At 61.9% G+C, this 21,277-nt stretch overlaps 3 protein-coding genes across 3 annotated transcripts; 2 read left to right on the forward strand and 1 right to left on the reverse strand.

The window, feature by feature from the left end:
• Positions 1-767: 767 nt before the first annotated feature.
• Positions 768-2,276, reverse strand: LOC114898974 (translation initiation factor IF-2-like). Its single transcript, XM_029229231.1, has 3 exons — positions 2,262-2,276; positions 1,250-1,987; positions 768-951 (listed from the first exon to the last, which is right to left on the reverse strand). The coding sequence occupies exons 1-3, from the start codon at positions 2,274-2,276 to the stop codon at positions 820-822; spliced, it is 885 nt and encodes a 294-aa protein (XP_029085064.1). The 3' UTR covers positions 768-819.
• On the forward strand, positions 951-10,954 carry PTPN7 (protein tyrosine phosphatase non-receptor type 7). The gene is given in 12 exon segments (XM_029228583.1): positions 951-1,241; positions 2,040-2,319; positions 2,321-2,400; positions 2,809-2,992; positions 3,280-3,364; positions 4,507-4,583; positions 5,724-5,861; positions 6,174-6,284; positions 6,920-7,077; positions 8,387-8,500; positions 9,282-9,422; positions 9,582-10,954. Coding segments are annotated over 10 exon segments (1,086 nt in total). The 5' UTR covers positions 951-1,241; positions 2,040-2,274; the 3' UTR covers positions 9,376-9,422; positions 9,582-10,954.
• A 1,086-nt stretch (positions 10,955-12,040) lies between these two features.
• On the forward strand, positions 12,041-19,787 carry ARL8A (ADP ribosylation factor like GTPase 8A). The gene is made up of 7 exons (XM_029230732.1): positions 12,041-12,425; positions 16,628-16,708; positions 17,005-17,078; positions 18,396-18,489; positions 18,688-18,755; positions 18,999-19,069; positions 19,534-19,787. Exons 1-7 carry the CDS (start codon positions 12,303-12,305, stop codon positions 19,581-19,583), a joined length of 561 nt encoding a protein of 186 aa, XP_029086565.1. The 5' UTR covers positions 12,041-12,302; the 3' UTR covers positions 19,584-19,787.
• The last annotated feature ends 1,490 nt before the right edge of the window (positions 19,788-21,277 follow it).

Consider the following 21,277-nt stretch of genomic DNA (forward strand, 5'->3'; position numbering starts at 1 on the left):
TCAGCTGAGGCGGAGGTCACACTCCACAGGTCCACCCAGGCTCCTGCCCCCTCCTCCCCGTCTGGGCACCAGAGCCGAGTGCTTCCTCAGCTCTGGACCTCCCGAGCCCCAGAGGGCCATCCTGTTCTCCACCTGGAGGCCAGCCCTTCCCCAGCGCCCCCTCCTGCGTGCCCACCCCCGGGCCTGTTGTACGTCAGTGCGTTTTTGCTGTCGCCCTTTGATGGACGGCTGAATCAGAGAAGTGGGTGGAAGGGGAAGGATGGGATTGTGGGCGCCAGGAGCAGAGGGTGTGGGGACTGTTTCAAGGTGACAGGAGCCGAGCAGGGAGCCAACAGGAGGCCCGCTGGTGAGGCAGAGGTGGGCCATTGGGGTCTTGGACTTGGGCACCCCCCTTCCAGGCCCAGGCTTCAGGCGCCCCAGCAGCAAAGAAGACACAGTGGGGGGGGGGGTCCCCTGGTGTGACAGCCAGAGGCTGTCTGCTCTCCGTGGGTCTCTGAGTAGACGTCAGGGCTCTGGGAGGAGGCCTGGGGGGGCCTGGGGACGGGAAAAGCCCCGAGACCCTCCTACCCTCCAAGCTGTCTTCACTACCGACTCCCAGGGCAGCTGGCCTGGCTCAGCCCAGAGGCGGCTGGCTGCCGGGGTGAGACTCAGGGCCTGGGATGACCCTTGAGCCTGGCCCCTTGGGAAGCAAGAACTCCTGCCTCCCCTTGCCCCACCCAGTCTGTGCCCACTTCTGTTTGTGCCTGGCATGATTCCCGCGGCTTGAAGGGGCAAGGGCTTCCAGGGCGAGGCTCCGAGGCAGAAGCAAAGAAGTGGAAATCAGTCTCCAGCCGAGGTCCGTGGGAGCCGGAGTACCCGGGCCTCTGCGGGGCAGCCTGGAGCTAGGCTCGGCTCGGCCCTGCCCCACGAGCAGGCGGAGGCTGGACGCGCCCAGGACCTGGAGGAGATGCCCTGGAGGAGGGGGCCGGGTGGTCAAGAACGGCCCAGAGCCTCGGCCATTCCCAGCGAGCAGGGCCGGGCCCGTGGCAAAGGTGCCGGGACAGGCCAGCGGCCCCCACAGGGGCAGAGGCGGGAGGCCGCCGACCCCTGGTGGTGGCAGCAGGCAGCTGGGGCGTGCGTGGGTGGCAGCGAGGAGGGGCGGAGGGAGGAAGCTGGCTTCCTGAAGCCTTCTCAGCCCTCAAAGACAGGCCAACAGACAGACAGACAGCTGGCGAGAGGCGCTGGGGGACACAGCTGCTTCAGTACGTACCTGAGCGGGCCGGGGAGGAGCCCCGCGGGCCAGGGCTGTGCGAACCTGGGGAGACACGGGAGGGCGTCTGGGGGGGCATGAACAGGAGGGTGCCCGGGGCCACGGCGCCCGGCTGGGGCGCGGGTGCTGACCCCCTGACGTCCCCGAGGGCCGGGCAGGGCCCCCAAGGGAGAGAAGAGGCGGACGAGGCCCTCCTACTGCGAGAGCCTCTCTGCCCGCTCGGCCCCTGCGGGCGCGGTGACCCCACAGCCCCTCCCGGACTCGGAAGCTGGGACTCTGGTCTGGAAGATGGGGACCGTACCCCAGGGGAGGGCCCACCACCACCACCTCTGTGCCCCCTCTTGTGCCCCCAGCTGTTGCCTCCCCATGTGCGCTGTCGCTCAAGGGCTTGGTGAGGCCATTTCCTGTGACGGTTACCGACCGAGGCGGGCTGGGGGGGGATGGGCAGAGGAGGAAGGAAACACCCCCAGCCTCCGTCCTTGGACAGAGACCCCAGGAGCCAGGATGCCCCTGGGGCTGCAAGTGCCAGCAGCCTGCACGCCCGGGGCCCTGGCTGGCTCCAAGGCTGCAGGAGGCCTCCACCTTCTCGTCCAGAGGAGGCCCCCATACACCCAGAAAGGGTGTGTGTGAGCCTTTCTTCCATCCAGAACCGCTGTATTCCCCCCTCGCCCTCCCTGACCTGGCCTCCAGCGTGGGGCTGGGGCAGCACCCCGCCCCGCCCCGCCCCCCGATTCCTTCCTATCTTCACCCACAGTCTCTACCCTTCATCTTGCCCTTACTCTAAACACAGGCTGCCGCCTCCTGGGTGCCCCTGCAGAGATCCTGGTCTTCCCAGGGTGAAAACACCGCCTCTTCCTGGGGAACGGAAGACACCCCAGTGAAAACAGAGGTGCCAGAGAGCAGAAAGCCGGCCTGGGCCTGGGAGCCTCCTCTGGCCGGCCCGGCAGCTCAGAGGTCAAAGGTCATGGCCCAGTGAGCCTCCCCTGGGCCCAGCCCCCACCCACCCACCCACCCCCACCCCGAGCATGGTCCAGGCCCACAGGGGGCACTCCAGAGCACAGCCACCGGCCACCCCTTCCCCTGAGGGCAGCCATGACCCAGCTTCCACCTGACCAGGCGCCAGCCAAGAAGCACGTGCGCCTGCAGGAGAGGTGAGACCTTTTCCGGGAGGGGCTTCCCTCCTGCGGGACCCTCGCCACCTCTCCAGGAAAAGGAAACCAGATGTGCTCATTTGCATGTCATTTGCATGCCTTTTACCTGTCTGGGGCACAAGCTCTGCGTCAGCCTCGCACCTGCGCCCCAAGCCCCAGGTCAGGTTGAGCACCCCTGGAGGGGGCCGGGGCCTCCAGGCCTGGATGCTGGTCAGAGCTTTAGGGGCCGGGCCGGGAACGGGAAGTGGGGGCACCAGCTCTGGCTGACAAGGGGCGGAGGTGCACAGGGCCCGGGGCCTCTGGGGCAAGGGGAGACAAGGAGCCGCCCCCCAGAGGTGCCCGTAACAATCATAACCGTCAGAGGCTGGCGCGCGTGGGCTCACGGGGCACTGGCTGTCTGTGCTGCAGGCGCGGCTCCAATGTGGCTCTGATGCTGGATGTGCGGTCCCTGGGGACCGTGGAGCCCATCTGCTCAGTGCGCACGCCCCAGGAGGTCACCCTGCACTTTCTGCGCACAGCCGGGCGCCCCCTCACCCGCAGGGCCCTGCAGCACCAGCCACCCAGCCCCAAGCAGCTGGAAGAGGAATTCTTGGTAAGAATGTGGGGTCCCCTCCGCGTCACTGCCCTTCTGAATCAGGAGAGCCAGCTGGCACCACTCTACCCTGGCCTGCGGGCCTGTCCCCTTTGGGCCCCTGGGAGAGAGAACCCCGGGGTCTCCAGGAAGGAACCCGCCCAGCCTCCCTCCTCTGCCCTCCGCCACATCTAGACCTGCGTCCTGATGCCAGGAGGGAACAGCTGGGTCCCAGCTCTACTAGGAAAGGTGGAGGGAGAGGAGGCTGGAAGGGGGGTGGCTGTTCACTTGCTCCCTCCCCCCGCCAGAAGATCCCCTCAAACTTTGTCAGCCCTGAAGACCTGGATATTCCTGGCCATGCCTCCAAGGACCGATACAAGACCATCTTGCCAAGTAAGGACTGCGGCAGGGGCCTGGGGCTGGAGGTGTTCAGAAGGCAGAACACAGCCTCAGCCAGGAGAGAGCTGCCGTACGCAGAGGCTCTTCTTCCGGCGGAGGAATGCCCACATCCGGGCCTGGCCGGGGAAGGGGAGCAAGTAACCACAACCAGGATGATGCTAGGCCAGCACTGCTCAGTGTGACCCCAGGAAGCCGGTCTATGGTGTTCTTATCCCCATTTTACAAATGAGGAAACCAGGTCACAGAGAAGTTGTGTAACTTGCTGGAGGTCACACAGCCAGTTGCACCAAACCTCCTTCCTCCTCTTCTTCCCACGTGGGAAAGGGCCCACACAGGTCTGCGGGGGGAGAGGCCCCATCAGGATGGCTCCCCGAGAGGGGCCTGGAGGACCTCAGATGGACGCAGTGAGGAGGCTGCAGATGGGGGTCCCGGGGTCAGCGCCTCCTGTCTTTCAGAGGCAGGCACAGGCCCTCTGAGCACGAGGCCTGGGGACACTCTCCCCTCCCGCTCCGCTCAGAGCACCCTTGTCTGGCCAGGCCACCTCCAGGAACCCCCAGTCTGGAGGCCACAGCCCTCTGCCTGCCTGGGCCAGTCCAGGGGCTGTTAGCACTCAAGGAAGGGGGACTGCCCTGCTCCTGGCCCCGAGGCACCCTCCGTCCAGACCAGCTGGCCCTGGGGAGCCTGCTTCTTTATCCGGCTTGGACTGGAGTTGGAGAAAGGCCCCCTTAGACGGACGGCCAGGCTGACTCGCCCTGGGGGTGGAATGAAGCCTCAGTTCCAGTCCGGCCTCTCAGGAGACAATATCTCTTTTTCCATTTGTATTGCTATGACCCTGTTCTGCGCCTCACTGATCTCCAAACTAGAATGTCGTTCAGTAAAGGCCCTCTCCTCACTTGTCCATCCTGCCCAGCACCAGCCAGGGAACTTTCCCAGTTACTTCTTTGACCATGGCCCACTGTTGGTCAGGAACATTCTGTGGCTCCCTTCTGCGTGCATAAGAAATAATGCCATAGGTATCGGCCACCTGCTATTCGCAGGTGCCGTGACAAGCACAGGACTCCTCTCTCTGGCCCTGCGTGAGTTTGCTTCGCTGGTCACCTTTTGACCTGTGGCCTCTGCTGATTTTTACTTCCTAGACCCCCAGAGCCGCGTCTGTCTGGGCCGGGCGCAGAGCCGGGAGGACGGAGATTATATCAACGCCAACTACATCCGGGTGAGTCGCCGTCGGAGAAGGGGGGGGCTGTGTCCAGAGAACCCCCAGGACACCGCCTAGCACGGCTGGTGGTTGGGGCACCTGGTGTCCCAGCTCCGAACCACGGCTGCCACAGCCATTCCGAGCCAAGCCGGCGCAAACAGGCCAGGACGCCAGGCGGGAGCACAGAGCAGACGTCAGACGCCGGAAGGAAGACCCCGGTCTCCTGGGCGCACCCCGTCCCGCCGCCCCTGCCAGCCTCACAGCGCAGAGGGCGGCTCGGGCCAGGCCCAGCCTGCGGCTCCCAGGTCTGCACGGAAGGTGCAGCGCCAGCTGGGGGCGCTCGGCAGGCTCCCTCCCCTCTGGCCTTCGCTGCTCCAGGCAGCCGCTCCTTCGTGGAGACGGATTCGGTCAAGGAGCCGGGAGGCGGGGAGGCCAGCTGGGCTCCATCCCCAGCGTCAGCCCGCAGGGGTGGGGGGCGGCAGGTGCAGACTGCGCCCTCTAGCGGCTCAGAGTGGGTGGGACCGCGGCCGGGTGCCCCGGTGAACAGCCCGCACCCGGGGCCGACTGGGGTGGGGGGGGCGGGGGGAACGCGGCCCGGTGATGGGGAGTCTGGGGAGTCTGGATTTCACCGTCCCCTGAGGAGCAAGAAGCTGAGGCCCCTGAAAGGGAGAGAAAAGGCTGGCAGGAGTGTGCTACGCCTCGCTGCTAAATGCACAAAGTAGCACGTAGGGAAATATGCGCTCAATAAATACTGAACTGTTTCTTCGCCTTTTGCGCTAGTATTCAATAGAAAGCAGCAGGGGAGGAAGGGGACATTCACAGAGGCCCTGAAAGATGCTAGACTCAACCCAACACACTTCGTAGAGTTTGGTCTGCACCACGTGCTGCTGGATGGCCATTACACCCCGTTTACAGACCAGAAGCTGGGAAACTCGCTCTCGGCTGCACAGGCAGTGAGCAGAACAGGGGTTGGAGCCCGGACGTTCTCACTCAGAGCCCGTGTCGTGTCCACCATGTGGCGTCTGGTGTGTGTGTCTGTGACATGTGTGTCCGGGCTGCACGGTCCCTGGCTGCAGCCTGAGTCCGGCACCTGCAGGTCTGGCCACCCCAGGGCCCTGGCCTCACCGCCCACCCTTCCCCGGCCTCCTCCGCCTGCAGGGATACGGTGGGAAGGACAAGGCCTACATCGCCACCCAGGGCCCTATGCCCAACACCGTGTCAGACTTCTGGGAGATGGTGTGGCAGGAGGAGACATCCCTCATCGTCATGCTGACACAGCTCCGAGAGGGCAAGGAGGTAGGAGGCTGAGGCGCAGTCCCTGGTGAACCCAGACGGACAGGCTGCACCCATGTCTGCAGCACACCCCTGCTGGGGCAGCTGCGGGCAGGGGCCTCCCCTGGGAGCTGAGGACACCTGTCAGTTCCTGAGACACTTGGCAGGGAGGCCAGCCCCAGCCAGAAGCAGGGGTGGGAGGGGCACTTTATCTGCAGGTGTCAAATTCAGGACAGCCCAGCCCTCGCAGCGGGGTGGAAATGCCACAGGTGGTGGTGGGGGGGTCCCCGCTCCCATCTCTGCCCTGGCCCCTGACTCCCGGCTCCCTCCCCCCAGAAGTGTGTCCACTACTGGCCCACGGAGGAGGAGACCTACGGGCCCTTCCGCATCCAGGTCCAGGACGTGAGAGAGCGCCCGGAGTACGCCGTGAGGCAGCTTACCATCCAGGTACCGCCCTCTGGTCCACAGGGAAGTCGGGCCACCCTCACTCTCTGGAGCTTCCCTGGGAGGCACCGGTTTACTCAGGGAAACCTGCTTGTAGCCACATGTAAAGAGCTGCTTGGGACCAGAAGAGGGATGTGGGTGCTGCCCTCAGGGAGCCTCTAGTCCAGTAGGGCAGCGCCAACGATCCATGTGGGAACCGCCAGGAAGGCCCAGCGGTCTGTGCCAAGCGCCCGGAGGAGGGGGCGGGGTCCTGGAGTCACTGCTGGAGGAACCGCGGGCCGTTTGACAAGATGCTTAATAACTTGTAAAAGTGCCTAAAAACGCATCTGTTATTGTGTAGCGTCTTCTGCTCTCCAAAGCGTTTCTCTATTCTCCGAGCATCATGGTCCCATTTTCAAGGTGAGGAGAGTGAGGTCAAGGGACTCACCCAAAGTCACGTGCTGGCTGGAGGCAGAGCCAGGACTGGAACCTGGGTCTTTCCGCCCTCCCCAGAGGTGTCCCAGGAGGGAGCAGTGGAGCAAAATGAATGGGACCAGGCTGGCGTCTTCTGCTCCGGCCCCCTCCAGCCCCAGCACCAGGGAAGGGGACGGGCGATGCCCTCATGCTGTGCCCTGTTCTCATGCCTTGTCCCCACCCAGCACCAGGAAGAGCGCAGGTCAGTGAAGCACATCCTCTTCTCGGCCTGGCCTGACCACCAGACCCCAGAGTCGGCTGGGCCCCTGCTGCGCCTGGTGGCCGAGGTGGAGGACAGCCCAGAGACAGCTGCCAACACTGGGCCCATCGTGGTCCACTGCAGGTATGTGCCCCCTCCCCCGGAAGCCCTTCCTCCCCGCTGGGCCCCTCCTGGGAAGGAGTCTAAGCAGAGCAGGCCCAGGTCTTACTTGGACAGGAATCTCTAGGTCATTCAGCAAGTGCTCTGTCCTTCCCTCTGGCTGCACAACCTGGACGTGTGGGCTGGACACCCAGGCACAGTCCGGAGAGGCAGCTCCCAGTCTGCGGAGGCAGGAGACGAACATGATCCCCGCTGTCAGGAAACGCATTTATTCACTCATGAATGTTTACTGAAAACCTGGTATTGCCAGGCACAGAGTTAGATGAGACAGCTGTGAACAAGGCGGTTTGGTTTCTGCCAAGTTTTATGGTCTGGTGGGAAAGACAGCCAACGAAACGAACGGGACGCAGCATGATGACAACATAATGGTGGGGGGGGGGCACAGAACGAAGTCGCCCAGCCCAGACTTTGGCCAGAGAACATCTTCCGGGAGAAATGACCTCTAAGCCAAGCTAAGACCTGAAAGGTGAATTAGCCAAGCGAAGATGTTGGGGGCGGGGTGGGGAAGCATACCAGGCAGATGGAGCAGCACGTGCAAAGGCCCAGAGGTGCAGTTTAGAAACTGACATGATGCTGGGAGCAGAGTCAGCGAGTAGGGGCCGGAGTCACATGGGAAGGGGTCAAGGATGAAAAAGCCTGGAAGATAAGTGACGAGGGGCCTCACGGGACTGGCTCGGAAAACTGGATTTGCCAGTTACAAAGAATACTTAGGCCACAGGGTAAGAAGTGGAGTGATGCAGGGGACAGACTTAAAATAAGGAAAGCATTCGGGATGCACATTCTAACTAGAACACAGCGGCCAAAAGCACAGGCAGAGGGGTTGGGAAACCCCTCCCGCAGGTGCACCCAGACGCAGTGCTGGGAGGTCCCGGACTCACAGGGGAAGACTTCCTGAAGAAGGGAGGAAGTTAAGGGCAGGACAGAGCAGAAGGGACAGGACTGTGGGCAGGACCGAGGCGGGCAAGGGGGCCGGGCGCCAGCAGCTGTGAGGACGCAGCATGGTTAGGGACGGACGTTCCGCGGGGTCATCCAGCCCAGCCTAGGCACCGTCAGCAGGAAGCTGCTGCCCCCACACCAAGCAGGAGGGAGCTCCTCAAAACGTCCACAGGGACCCGAGGGCGACCCGGACCGGCTTTAGGGGGAGGCCAGCGAGGGATGCAGACGCCCCCGTGGCCGCCCCCCGCCCCATGGAGGCATCCCTATTTCCCTTCTGTTCCCCACCCACCCGGCCCCCTGTGACCTCCCCGCCCCCTCCCTGGACCCCTGGACCCAGCGCAGGGATCGGCCGGACTGGCTGCTTCATCGCCACCCACATCGGCTGCCAACAGCTGAAGGCCCTAGGGGAAGTGGACATTCTGGGCATTGTGTGCCAGCTGCGGCTGGACAGGTGGGTCTGCGGACTGAGCGGGGCCCTTCACCACCAGGCACTTCCTGTGGGAGAGGAAGGGGCCCCTTTCGCTTAAAGAGCTGTTCTTTTGCAGCTCACACCCTGGCGAGAATCTCCATCTAGAATTTTAGCTCTCTGGCGGGGGGCGGGGCGGGGGGCAGAGGTGGTGCGTCTAGAGTTAAATAGGCCACCCTATGGATTTACCCGAGCTTTCAATCTCTTCTGTTTCTTGTCTCTGTTTTTCCAAATTCCCTACTCAGGGGAAAGGTGGGGGGAAAGAATACGGTTGGTTCTAGAAACTAGGCGGCCATAGGCGATGCACAGAAGCTCACTGGATTTGGAGAGAGAGGACCAGGGTGCATCTAACTGAGCTGTCACTGTGCTTCCCTGGGTCCCCATTTCTTTATCTAGAGAGACACAATGGCCCTTTCCCCAGAGAGCTGCTATAAGGAATGAGTTAACTGATGTGAAAGTATCTGGGGAACACGAGTGCCTACTACACGCATATATAGAATTATTACTTCTAAGATTACCGGGAAGAGGAAATCTTGGGGTCAGGAATGTTCCTGGCCCAGCCTGGGGACTCAGGGGCTGAAGGGTCAGAGAAGACGCCTGCCGGCATGGGGCCCCTCCTACCCCCCACCGCGGGCTGGGGAGGGTGCAGCGGGAGGGGTCCGCTGCAGAGAGGATGCACCTGGAAGGAGGAGCCCGACAGGCCTTCGGGAAGGTCAGGCTCTCTCCTCCAGACTGCCGTTCACGGCCTGTGCACCTCTCCCCGCAGGGGGGGCATGATCCAGACCGCGGAGCAGTACGAGTTCCTGCACCACACCTTGGCCTTGTATGCCGCCCAGCTGCCAGAGGAGCCCAGCCCCTGACCCTGGCACCCTCCCCCGCGCAGGGCCGCCTCCCTGGGCCTGGGAAGGTGGGTTTGGGAAAGTGGGCCTTGTGACCTGGGGAACCCCCTGAGTGGGCATGGGAACAGGGTGCCCCTCGGGGTGTGTCTGGGGTCACAGGAAGCTGGACGGTGAGGACAGGGCTAGACACTGTTCTTCAGCACTGCCCACTCCCCTGCTCCCTGCAGAGGCCCCCCATGTCCCTCCGAGCTTAAAGCTGGCGGCTGACCTTTACAAGAGCTGGGAAAGAGGCCCAGGCATCCTGGTCCCTGCAACGCCGCGTGAGCCTCAGTCTCCTCCTCGGACATGGACATCAGGTGCTTTACTGCCACCGGGGGAGAACCACCAGAGGAGCACCTAGAAGCCACTCCAGCTGCACCCCCTTCCTGGGGCTGGCAAGAGAGTGACCCCAAGATCACCCCCCACCCTGGCCCAGCCCGAGAACAGGCCGATGACCTGAGCTGGGAAAAGCCTGGTGCTACCTGGGCCAAGTCCTCAGCATCCTAGCAGGGACTCTGCCTCTTCACCCACATCCGTGAGGCTGGACACCCCCCAAAGAGAGCAGGGACCAGACTGCCCCTGTGCCCACACGAGTGTCCGGGGAGCAGGCTATGGAGCTGACCTGGTGGGACAGTTGAACTCTCTAGACGAGGGAAAGTGTGTGGACCCCTTGGAGGCCCAGACGGCTGCCCCTGCCTCCGTAACTGCCGGCCACCCACCCCAGCTACTCTCCAGGGAGGCCCAGCATCTTCTGCCTGCCTTCGCACCCCAGAAGGGACTCCGAGTACCCAGGGAGGACACAAGAGACGAGCAGGGAGCCGAGGGCACTGCCTGACTTTAGACAAGCAGCCCCGCCATGGCCTCCTCCCTGCAGAGCACACCTGGACGGCTGGCTGTTGCCATGAGCGACCCGGGTTAAAGCACCTACGTGGACCCAGGGGCTCAGGCTGAACCCGGACCCCCCGTAGTCTACCCCGGAGAGCTAACTCCCTTCCGCACCTCACATCCACACGATGTCCAGGGCCCCCCAGCTCTATGTCAGGGCTGACCACCACACCCCAGGGAGGCGTCCAAATCCTTCATCCTTGAATCCGAGATGGGCTGCCCATGGGGTGAAGGCAGGCACCATCCTTCCAGGTGTTTGGCCCCTGGGCGCTGCCTTTGCCGGGGCCAGTTCTCCGAGGAACCCCCCAAGGAGCTGGGTCCCGGAGAACAGCTGGCCTTTCCCTCAGACAGCGCTTTTGGAAAACATGCAGCGTTGGAACCGAGGATGACTTCCTCATGCTTCTGCTGGTCTCCTCCTTCCTCACCGCCTGGGAATGGGCTCACACCCTCCTGGAGCTTTCCTGCCCTATGAGAGGCACTCCCGGGGCCCGTGGCGCTGGGTGCTGGGCCGTCAGGCGCCTGGTCCTCCCTGAGCTCAGACCCCACAGGAGGAAAGCCACCGCACAGGTGGCAGGCTCCCCTCCCTGGGTGCTGTTACCCCAACCCTGTCCCAGAGCTTGAGGACAGGCTCTGAAGAGTGACCAGGTGGGAAAATAAAGACTTCGCGGATGACTGAGTCATTCCTTCTTTCCCTCTTCCTCTCAGGCCTCTGGAGCCTCTTTACATCAGTAGAGAGAGGGAGAATCCACAGGCCAAGAACAGGCTTTACCCCAGACGTGCACTTTTACAGCCCTTCCAGGGCCACGTGAAACAAAGTGACACTGGAGTCAGTCTGGGAGACGGGCAGAGGTGTTCCTTAGGCGCTAGAGAGGGACTCACAAAGGGCAAGGACTAGAAAGACCATGTAGGTTAATAATTTAATAACCCAGGATATCGCACGGGGCCAGGACTTTGTGATTCCTCCACTGTGGTAACTGATCATTTGGGGTCAACTCGGCTGGGCTTGGCAGATATGGTTGATATTGAAACTTTACGCACCTTTGACTAAAACCACAGACGCCACGTGAGTGCCTGTGGAGGCCAAGTAGGAAGGCACGCCCAAAGCGGGGTGTGGGCTCAGGGGGTCCAGCAGCCCCGAGGTTGGGTCCTCCCAGGACCAGCATCTCTGCAAGCCCCACACCTCCTACCGCCAGCTCTCCTGAAGAAAACTTTGGTTTTTACCAAAACAGGCCAACTTTTTTCATTTGCCACAAACCTCCCTCACGGGAAACCCCCCGCAGGACTCTCTCTCTTTAGTATCATGGTGGTCCCAGTAAAAGTCACTTTGGGCCAGAGGCTTCCTAAGCAAGTGGCCCTGGTACCCCGTGGTTAACGAGGCCTCACAGGTGGATGTTCCCCTCCACTGGGGCTCTGGTACCCAGAGATGCTCAGAGGCAAGGACTCAGGGAACAAAAGATCTTAGAGACATCGTCCCCGCGTCCTGGGAAGCCACGGACCACCCTCCTCCACCCTGGAAATGGTCCCGCTCAACGGGGCCCTCGCCCACCTCAGGCCCACCGCCCTGTAAGAAGGAAGCGGGTGCCAATCGGGGCACGGCAACCCGGGAAGGCGAAAAACAATCGGAGCTCTTTCCCCAAGGGCCCCTAGCGCACAGCAGCCCGGCCCGCCCCGAAGGCCGCGGGCGCCCCGCCCAGCGTACCCGCAGCCCGGCCCGCCCGGCCCGGCCAGGAGGAGCGCGCCCGCTCGGGGGCGAGCAGGGCCGGCGGCCGCGCGGGCGGAGGAAGAGGACGAGGAGGAGGACGACTGCGAGGAGGACGGCGACCGGGAGGAGAAGGACGCGCGGAGGCCACACCCATCGGCGCGCCGATCCGGCAGCGAGTCGTCGGCGGCCGCGCGCTCCAGCCGAGCCTCCGCCCGCACCGAGTCCGGAGCCGGGCCGCACCGGGGAGGGGCCGCTCCGGCCGCAGCGCGAGGGCACGAGGGGCGGCGGGGAGCCGGCACCGGGCGCGGCCGGCGCAGCGACCATGATCGCTTTGTTCAACAAGCTGCTGGACTGGTTCAAGGCCCTCTTCTGGAAGGAGGAGATGGAGCTCACGCTGGTCGGGCTGCAGTACTCGGGCAAGACCACCTTCGTCAACGTGATCGCGGTACGGGGCGCCGGCCGGCCGGGCCTCAGGTCCCCGCCGCGCCCAGCCGAGCGGGTCGCCGCCTGGCGTGGCCGGCACGGCTGGCGCCGGCGTGGAGGCGCGGACCCGGGCGCGCGGGGCCTAGCACGGCCCTGGGGACCCGGCGGCGCGCGCCTGGGCCGGGATGGCACGGCCGGGCGCAGGGGCGGGGGACGAGGGGACGCGGCCCGGGCCCCAGGACCGCCGGCGCCGAGGGTTTCACGAGGCCAGAGGGACCGCCGCCCGCGGAGACGGGCCCCCTCCGGCACCCGCACCCTGGCGCATGACGGGGCGAAAGTGCAGGGTCTGCCCGTGCGGCGCGCGGAGGGTCGCAGGACGGATGCCCGCGAGGCTGGGGGAGGGGGCCCGGGCCGGCCCGGCCCCACCCCGGGGGGTTAACCCCTCCTGGCCGGAAGAGGAAGCCCCGGTGCTATTGACGGGGGTGTGGGGGGGGGATCCCTGGGGGGAGTGGAATCAGCAGAGGCCCTGGGCTCCAGCCCAGACTCCTTCTCCACGGGGAACCTCTCCCCGACCGTGGCGTTCAGCTGGGGGTCCGGGGAGGACGCACTGCATCCTAAAGGGAGCTCGGAGTCCCCGCCTGGCCCGGAAGTTGCAGGGCAGGAGGAGGTGCTTCGGACCCAGAGGATGAGTTGGAGGTGGAGGGGCAGGTCCACTCTGGGGACACAGGGGAGAGTGGCTCTGAGGGCTTTGGGTCATCAAGACCGAGGTGGGCAAGTGTAAGCCTTTCAGCGCCAGGGCAGTGGTGGGGAGGAGTTAAAATCTGCCTCAAAAAAGGGGAAGATGAGCTCCCTGGGTGTTTGAGCTGAGCTGCAGTAGTGGCTGCGGCCTGCATTTCCGAGAGGGCTGGGCTGGGCATGTGGGGCTGAGGAAGGCTTGGGCAGAGCTGAGGTGTCCGGGGACCCGGCCCGCGTCCGCAGACGGGGGTTTCTGAGAGCTGTGGAGTGGCCATACATGACAGGGGTCGGCAGAGAAGTGTGACCTGCCAGCCTGGGTACCTCCCCTGCCTGACTCCTGCCCACCCTCGAAGAGAAGGGTGGAGGGAGACTGGGGGGCAGGTACCCCATGATGGCGTGTTTGGGCACTGGCTTCCCTTCCCAAACGTGTTTGCGATGACCTCTGCCCAGGGGCTCCTGGCCGCTCACCCAGCAGCACAGGCTCTTCGGGCCCAGGCTGGGTTTGTTGGCACGATGGTTCCTGGGCTCCTGTCTGCCCGGGTGCTGGCCCTTGGTCGCAGGCTCCTGGTTAGACCTGGTGTTGACTTGGATTCCAAAAGCAGGAGCGCCACGCCTGGCCTCGGGTCCTGCGGGCCTGTGGCTTCGCTCCGAGGTGCCGAGATCTGGGAACTGTCTCCAGGGAGAGGCCGAGAGGGGACCAGTCGGTGCTGCTGCTACTCTCGTGGCTCAGCCTGGGCATCACCTCTGGCCCCCAGGGAGTCTCTCCTCCTAGAGCGTTTACAAAGCTGTGTTCCTGGGCGGGGATCCACAGGAACCCAGGCGGTTCCGTGTCCTGTTCGTGTCCAGAGAATGGGATGCTCTGGCAGGTCAGAAACGGGATCCAAGAGTCGCAGGTTTCACTGCCAGGGTCAGGAGTTTCCGAGGGGTGCAGCGAGGGCTCCCCTCCCCCAGCCGGGCCTTCATGTTTATGACATAAATTTGCCACCTCAACTCACACATCCTAAAAGTGCAGCCTGGATTTCCCTAGAAAGAGGCTTCTCCAGAACACCCATCCCTTGTGGGCTGCAGTGGGAGTGCCCGAGTCCAGAGTTCTCAGCTCCTCCAGGGCCACGGCATTTCTGCCCACCAGTGTATGATCCCAGTGGAGTGTCTTTCAGAAAGAAGTGAAGAGTCAGGACCCCGGGCTCTGGCCCATGCCCACCACTGACCTTCTGAATCCCCTTTGCCTCTTCTTGTGGCCTTTCTTTGTCTTAGCTTTTACCCATTTGGGTTTTTTCTACTCCTTGTATGAGTCCGACTGTAAATAGAAATTGAGCTTATGTGTAACCTGCTCCGCTGGCTAATGTGAGCTGGGAAGCATCACAAAGAGATTCTCCAGTGCCTCTGAGGACCCAGAACTCACTTTCTGAGTTCTGAAAAAGTTGAACTGCCAGAAAGTAGGAGATGTTTTGCCCGAGGGAAACAAGAGGCCATTTTCAGATACTCACAAGTGTAAAAGGCCATCCAGGGGAAGAGCTAATTTTGGGGTACCCAAGGGGTAGAGTTGGGAAGGTGGATTTTTGACTCATTAGAAAGCACTTTGGAGTGTTGGAGCTGACCCAGGAGGGATGAGCCAGAGGACATTCAAGTCTGAGCCAGGGGTTCCTCCAGATGACTTTAGGGTGCCTGCTGACCTTGAACGAGGAGCTTGTGAGATCTGAGGCCTCAGCCGGGAAATGCAGTTGTGACTGGTTCCAGCTTAGCTCTGATTCACAGCTGAACTGGAAATACTGAGGCCGGGGAGCCTGGCTCCCTGAGGGTCCTCCTGGAACCGTCCTTTGTCCAGGATCACATTCTGACAGGCTAGGCTTTTCGTTTCTATGGGAGCCTGTGAATGTTCTGGGTTGCCAAAGAGCAGTGATGGTTCCTCATGTATGGAAACCATTTCCAAGCACTTTGTGAGCCCTATTTGCCAGTTTTTAGGCAAACCAAAACCCTTTTCTGCCACTTCACAGAAGGAAACCCTGAGGCCCAGAGAGGTCCAACTGTCTTGTCCAAGCTCATCCACGATGAGGGATAAACAAGAGCTGGGCTTCCTTCCTCAGGACCACGTTCTTCCTCTGCCCGGTTGGGGATGGAGTGGGCTTGGGCCCAGTGGGTGCCCCATTCCACCTGCACCCTGCTGGGGTTCGTGGAGTTAAAGCATACATGGTTCTCCCTGCCTAGCCAAAAGCAAAACCTCGTCAGGGCACTGCCTTTTCCTCACGTTTCCTCACTGTTAGAGGCTCTTGGACCCTTTTGATATCTGATAAAAAAGAGACCCTTTCCCCAGAGGCGTGTACATACAAAAAAAATGTGCACATACAGCTTGTGCGCACCTTCAGGGGGTCTCCGAAGCCCCTCTTCGGCCTCCAGGTTAGGAACCCTCATCCGTCTTATCTTGAGCATCAGTCTTGGGCATTCAGTGCTCACATCCGAGGGACTTGGTGAACGAGCTCAGGTGATTCCTGAAGGTAAAAGGGAATCAGTCCGTCTCATTCAGGGGGGATTCTTCATTCAGACTCACAGGCTCTGAATGAGAAGCCATCATGTCCTACACTTTGGCCAATGGTCAGAGCCCCTGACCACTCTGTGTGGCCTTAGGCAAATTACTCCTCCCACCTGGTAGAAGACAGTGACATCGTAACGGAACAAGGCTGTCCCCTCAGGTTCAAGGTTAAGTGAGCCCCATCTCCTTCAGCCTGCGTCTGGGGGAGAAGCAGAGGTGTCCTACATGTGAACGTGGAGATGACCTTGAGCGGAGTTTGGTCTGGCCTTAATAGAGGCCTGTGGCTAGTTTAGAACAATCTTAGAGACAATTTAGAGGGGAGACGTGAGAATTGTTAGAATTTGAAAGTGGGTTATGGGAGACAGAATTACGGTTAACTTCTACTTACTGGGTGAACATTCACCAATGTCAGTGTAGACGTGGCTCCTCTCCCGAGAGCTCTCGGTCTAGTCGGGGTGCACGGTGAGGGGTACCCATCCTACAAATGGGTACAGTGCAAAGAAACCCAGAAGTTGCTTGCTGCGCGTTGCCTTTGGGGCGTGGCTGACTTACCGATCCTCAGTCTGATGTGAACATTTACTACTGCGTGAAAGTGTAAACCTAGATTGTTTAACGTGACCTGCCCCACCGGAGGCTAGATACGGAAAGGGGGCTCTGGTCCAACAACAGAGAGGTGGGTTAGACCTCAGGAAGGACTTTCTCCATCCTGGTCGAGCGACTTCGAGGGGCCTCTTTGTCACAGGGGAGCTCGGGTGTGAGGTGGACACCGGGCTTGGTCATGGCCCATCTTGCTTGAAAGCAGGGGGCGGGCGGGAGCTGCCCGGGACACTGGGGCGCCTGAGAGGCTCCGGCCTGGCCTCTCTGCTTCATTCCCGCAGCCTTTTGGTCCGTGGCCGCCGCGGACAGCGCATCTGGGTCCTGGCGATTTTTGCCCCTTTTCCAATTCTGACTCTTCCTTCCAGTCGGGACAGTTCAATGAGGACATGATCCCCACCGTGGGCTTCAACATGCGCAAGATCACCAAAGGGAACGTGACCATCAAGGTGTGCAGCCGAGCTGGCCCCTGGGCGCAAGCCCACGGCCGCAGAGGATGTGTGTGTGCGTGTGCACATGTGCGCGTGTGTGCATGTGTCTGTATGTGTCGGGCCTCCGGAGGAGAAGCTAGAGGAAAGCAGAGGCTTGGGTCCGACCGGATAGTTGGGGAAAGAGCTCAGGTAGGCTTAGGAGTCAGGGACGTAGAGAGAGAAGGAATTCCGGTGGGGCAGGCGGGGGGCACGTGGGAGCCAGGATGGATTGGGGGCCTGCCTGCTGCTGACACCCGCTCACCTCTCTTGCTCAGCTCTGGGACATCGGGGGACAGCCCCGCTTCCGCAGCATGTGGGAGCGCTACTGCCGAGGAGTGAGCGCCATCGTGTAAGTGCGCAGCAGGGCCATGGTCGTTGGCAGGTGACTCACACCTGTGTGCAGCTGCCTTTGCTTTGACAGACGCTCTGGGCGCCCCCCCGGCCAGTCTGAGAACCAGAGGACTGACCACTTCATGCTGAAGCATCTGTGTGTCCCTCCTCATCTCCCTGCCTACCCCCAACCCAGACTCACCCCTATCCTGAATTTTGTGTGATTTAGTGGTTCATTCCCTTGCTTTTTTTTTTCCTTTCATTGTTGGCCGTGCCACACAGCTTGTGGGATCTTAGTTCCCCAACCAGGGATTGAACCCAGGTCCTTGGCAGTGAGCGCCGACTGCTAACCACTGGACCGCCAGGGAATTCTCTCCCTTGCTTTTTCAAAATAATTTTATTCTACGTATATATATGCCCAAACAAAAGATCATTTAGCTTTCGTTGTTTGTTTGTTTTGTTTTTTTGCGGTACTCGGGCCTCTCACCGCTGCGGCCTTTCCCGTTGTGGAGCACAGGCTCCGGAAGCGCAGGCTCAGCGGCCATGGCTCACGGGCCCAGCCGCTCCGCGGCATGTGGGATCTTCCCGGACCGGGGCATGAACCCGTGTCCCCTGCATCGGCAGGCGGACTCTCAACCACTGCGCCACCAGGGAAGCCCAGCTTTCGTTGTTTTTAATCTGATTTTTAAATTTAAATTTTTATGTATTTTTATTTTTTTATAGTTTTTAAAGGTGACACTCCATTTACAGTTATATCGAAATATTGGCTCTATTCCCCGTGTTGTAAAGTACATTTTTGTAGCCTATCTTACACCCAGTAACCAGATTTGGTTTTATTAAAAAATTCTTTGGCCGCACAGCGTGCAGGATCTTAGTTCCCAGACCAGTGATCCAACCCTTGCCCCCTGCAGTGGAAGCTCTGAGTCCTATAACCACTGGACCACCAGGGAAGTCCCCAACCTGATTTTTAAAAAAACATTTTGATGCAGGAAAGTCTTCTGGGGCTTCCTTTGCTCTTTTCGCCCCCTTGTCTAGCCAGCCCTGCCCTGAGAACGTAAGCGGGTCACTCTGGGAAGGACTTAGGTCTAATCCTATGGGGCCCAGCGCTGCCACAGGAGCAGCAGCTTATCCAGAGGTCTGGGGGATAGGACAAGGGCAGGCCCCAGCGGCCCCTACAGGTTCTCACTCCCATCAGTTCAGAAGACATTCTCAGAGCACCTGCCTGAGCCGTCCCAGGTGGCGGAGACCCCGGGTGTGGAGCCAGAGCTGCTGCAGCTCCTTCCCCCCCAACCGCGCAGCCTGTGGTGTCAGCTTGTCCCCACCTGCCGCCCCCCAGGTACATGGTGGATGCCGCTGACCAAGAGAAGATCGAGGCCTCCAAGAATGAACTCCACAACCTACTGGACAAGCCCCAGCTGCAGGGCATCCCGGTCAGCCCCGAGTGGAGTGGGAGGGTCAGGGGCTCGCCGGGAAGGCCGGGGACCGCTGGGGGCAGGTGGGGGTAAACACTGCTGGCGGTGGGGGGAGGGAGGGGTGCGGATGCAACGGGGCTGCGGAAGCCAGCCCCCTTCTTGGGGCAGCCTGGCCGTGGCTGCCCTGGACCGAGCCCTGCCCTCCCTTCTCGGCAGGTCCTAGTCCTGGGCAACAAGCGAGACCTCCCGGGAGCCTTGGATGAGAAGGAGCTGATCGAGAAAATGTGAGTTGGCCACTCTTCCCTGTCCTTCCTCCCTGCTCCCCAAACTCCCAGGCGCCAGAGCGGAGGGCTCGTTGCTGCTCTCGGCGCCCACCGCTTGGTGGCGCTAGAGCGCGCCTGTCCGAGCCCCGCCCTTCGCCCCTCCCCCTCCCCGTCCCTCTATGCCCGACTGCCCCCGCGCCCGGCCCCCGGCCCCCAGCCCCTTGCTCAGTGGCAACCTCAGCAGACAGCTCTGGTCCCCTGCAGGAATCTGTCTGCCATCCAGGACCGAGAGATCTGCTGCTACTCCATCTCCTGCAAAGAAAAGGACAACATCGGTGGGTCTGGGGGCGTCGCTGCGCTCCCGGGGAGGGGCAGGAGGGGAAGGCAGCCGGTGGCTCTCTCCTTGGAGCCCGGAGCGCCGTGGCTCTCCTGGGCAGGACAGGCAGCGGGAAGCCCCGATGCTGAGCATCACCCCAGCTCTGCCGTCAACTGGTGTGTGATCGTGGGCAAATCCCCCCTCTCCTTGGGGCTCACTCCCCGCCTGTGACGTCGTAGGGTCGGACCCTTCTGGTCTGAGGGACTCGTCCTATGGCTCCGTCTCTTTCACCGCAGCCAGACGCCCTTGCACCCATCAGGGGCTGTTTGGAGCTTGGCAGCTGGAAGCTGGGCTTGTGATGCCCTTAGAGTTGACCCTAGCTGCAGCGCGCCCCCCCCCCCCCCCCCCGCCCCGGCCAGGTGTGTGCTCTACCCTCAGGAGAAGCAGCCCTGAAGCCCTGTAACCTCCTCTCTTGCCCCGCAGACATCACCCTACAGTGGCTTATCCAGCACTCAAAGTCACGGAGAAGCTGAGACTGCGGCCCCGCCCCCTCGGACCAGGGACCGCCCTCCGGATCTGAAGCCGAGCTCCCGCCCCCTCCCCCCGCCGTCCCCCCAAGCCCACCCCTCCTTACTTGGTGTGGGGAGGGGCCCTCTGGGGATCCCAGAGTCCTGTTCTGCTGAGGTTTGAACTCCCGATTTTATTGTAAAATAAATTGCTCCCCTCCGGTCCCCTAACCTCCCCCCTCCCCTCTCCCTTTGTCTCTCCGCCGCCCTGCTTCCCTCCCCCTCTGAAGCCCCGCCCCACAGCCCCGCCTCCTCTCCTGTCCCGCTCCCTGCTTCCCTTTCCCACACTCTTCTGTTATTGTCCTGTGTGTACAGTATATATATGTATATATATTTTAATTTTTTAATTTAAGCAAAGACTAAAATCAACCATTTGATGCTGCAGGGGCCAGTCAGGATCTGGGAGGGGGCGGTCTGGAGAGAAGGAGAATAGCGGGGTTAGCTGGGGCCGGTTCAGATCAGGAAAGGTGAGGCTGGCACAGGGACAGGTACCAGCCCAGGCACGGGTGTCCGTCCCCACGTCCCGTTTGTCTCCACTTCCCAGTCTGGCCTGTCTCCGCAGTGTTTGAATGTCACAGGCTGACGGGAGCTTCCGGAGACGCCCTTCTCTGCCCCCAGCCTCAGCATGGCCACCAGGCACAAGCAGGCGCCGGAGACCGGGGGCCGAAGGGGCAGGAGGCCAGCGCCCTAGCAGCCCCTCCCCGCCTGTTCCTGGCTCCCAGCTCCGGGCCCTCACCTCCACGGGCCACCTCATTTTCTGTTCTCGTTTTGCAGAGTTGCACAAGGAGAGAACTCGGCATGGGGGGTTGGTTCTTTGGGTTTTGTTTTCTGTTTGTTTAATGATTTGTAAAGTGATGTCCCTCTTCCTTTTTTACACTTTTCAGCTCATATTTAACCTCTGTTTGGAAAATGATTCTTGTAACTGTACATTTTTTTGCCTCCTAACAACAACAAGAATAAATGACAATTTTGTGTTGGGGGGGGTGCGCGGTGCGGTTTTTTTTCTGTCCACGGCCCGGCAGGCTGGGGACTCTGGTCCCCGACCCTGGGCGCTCCCAGCCAAAGGGAGGCACGCGCTCGCCCGGGCGCACAATGGCCCTTCACAGAGCAGCCCCCGCGAGCGCGCCGGCTCCTGCCCTGCCGCCTCCTCTAGTCGGACCTTCCTGTGTCCCCAGCTCTGAGCCAGCAGCTGCCAGGGGAATGGAGGGGGTCTGTGTCCGGAACCGCCCGGCTGCAGCCGGTGTGTGCGGGACGGAGCCCGCTTCCTGGAGTCTGTCCAGGCCCCCACCTGCAGCCAGAGGTGGCGGAGCCGGTGAATTGTCCTGGGGGGCGCGGGGGCAGTGCTGGGCCTGCAGAGCCCACGGCTTACCACCCTTAGCTGCTCCTCTGTTGGTGTCCAGGCTGCTGGCTTCCTGGCAGAGGCCGTGCCCTCCCTTCCCTGCCCACCCCCGGCCCCTCCCAGCCCACTCCACCCCTAGAGCTGGTCCCCTCTGCCCGCAGCCATGGCCTCGGAGGCTTGCGCCCCGCTTCCCAAATCCGGGGCCATCTTGACCCACTTTTGCCGTAAGCCCCGCCCCCTGGCTCCCCTCAGCCTGGAGACGGAGCGGCCCTGCGGAAGGTCCGGCCCTGCGGAAGGTCCGGCCCTGCGGAAGGTCCGGCCC

The sequence above is a fragment of the Monodon monoceros genome, unplaced genomic scaffold (genome assembly GCF_005190385.1).
Source record: "Monodon monoceros isolate NGI ecotype Baffin Bay Population unplaced genomic scaffold, NGI_Narwhal_1 Super_Scaffold_18, whole genome shotgun sequence".
In the NCBI taxonomy this organism is placed as follows: domain Eukaryota; kingdom Metazoa; phylum Chordata; class Mammalia; order Artiodactyla; family Monodontidae; genus Monodon; species Monodon monoceros.

Bases quoted from the DNA above. Each gene is read 5' to 3' on its own strand.
- LOC114898974 (XM_029229231.1), bottom strand. The intron at 952-1,249 runs GTACGTACTGAA...CCCCTCCTCCAG, and splicing joins CTCCTCCCCGGCCCGCTCAG to GGCATCTCCTCCAGGTCCTG.
- ARL8A (XM_029230732.1), top strand. From the start codon at position 12,303: ATGATCGCTTTGTTCAACAAGCTGCTGGACTGGTTCAAGGCCCTCTTC. The intron at 12,426-16,627 runs GTACGGGGCGCC...TCTTCCTTCCAG, and splicing joins CCTTCGTCAACGTGATCGCG to TCGGGACAGTTCAATGAGGA. The intron at 18,756-18,998 runs GTGAGTTGGCCA...GGTCCCCTGCAG, and splicing joins AAGGAGCTGATCGAGAAAAT to GAATCTGTCTGCCATCCAGG.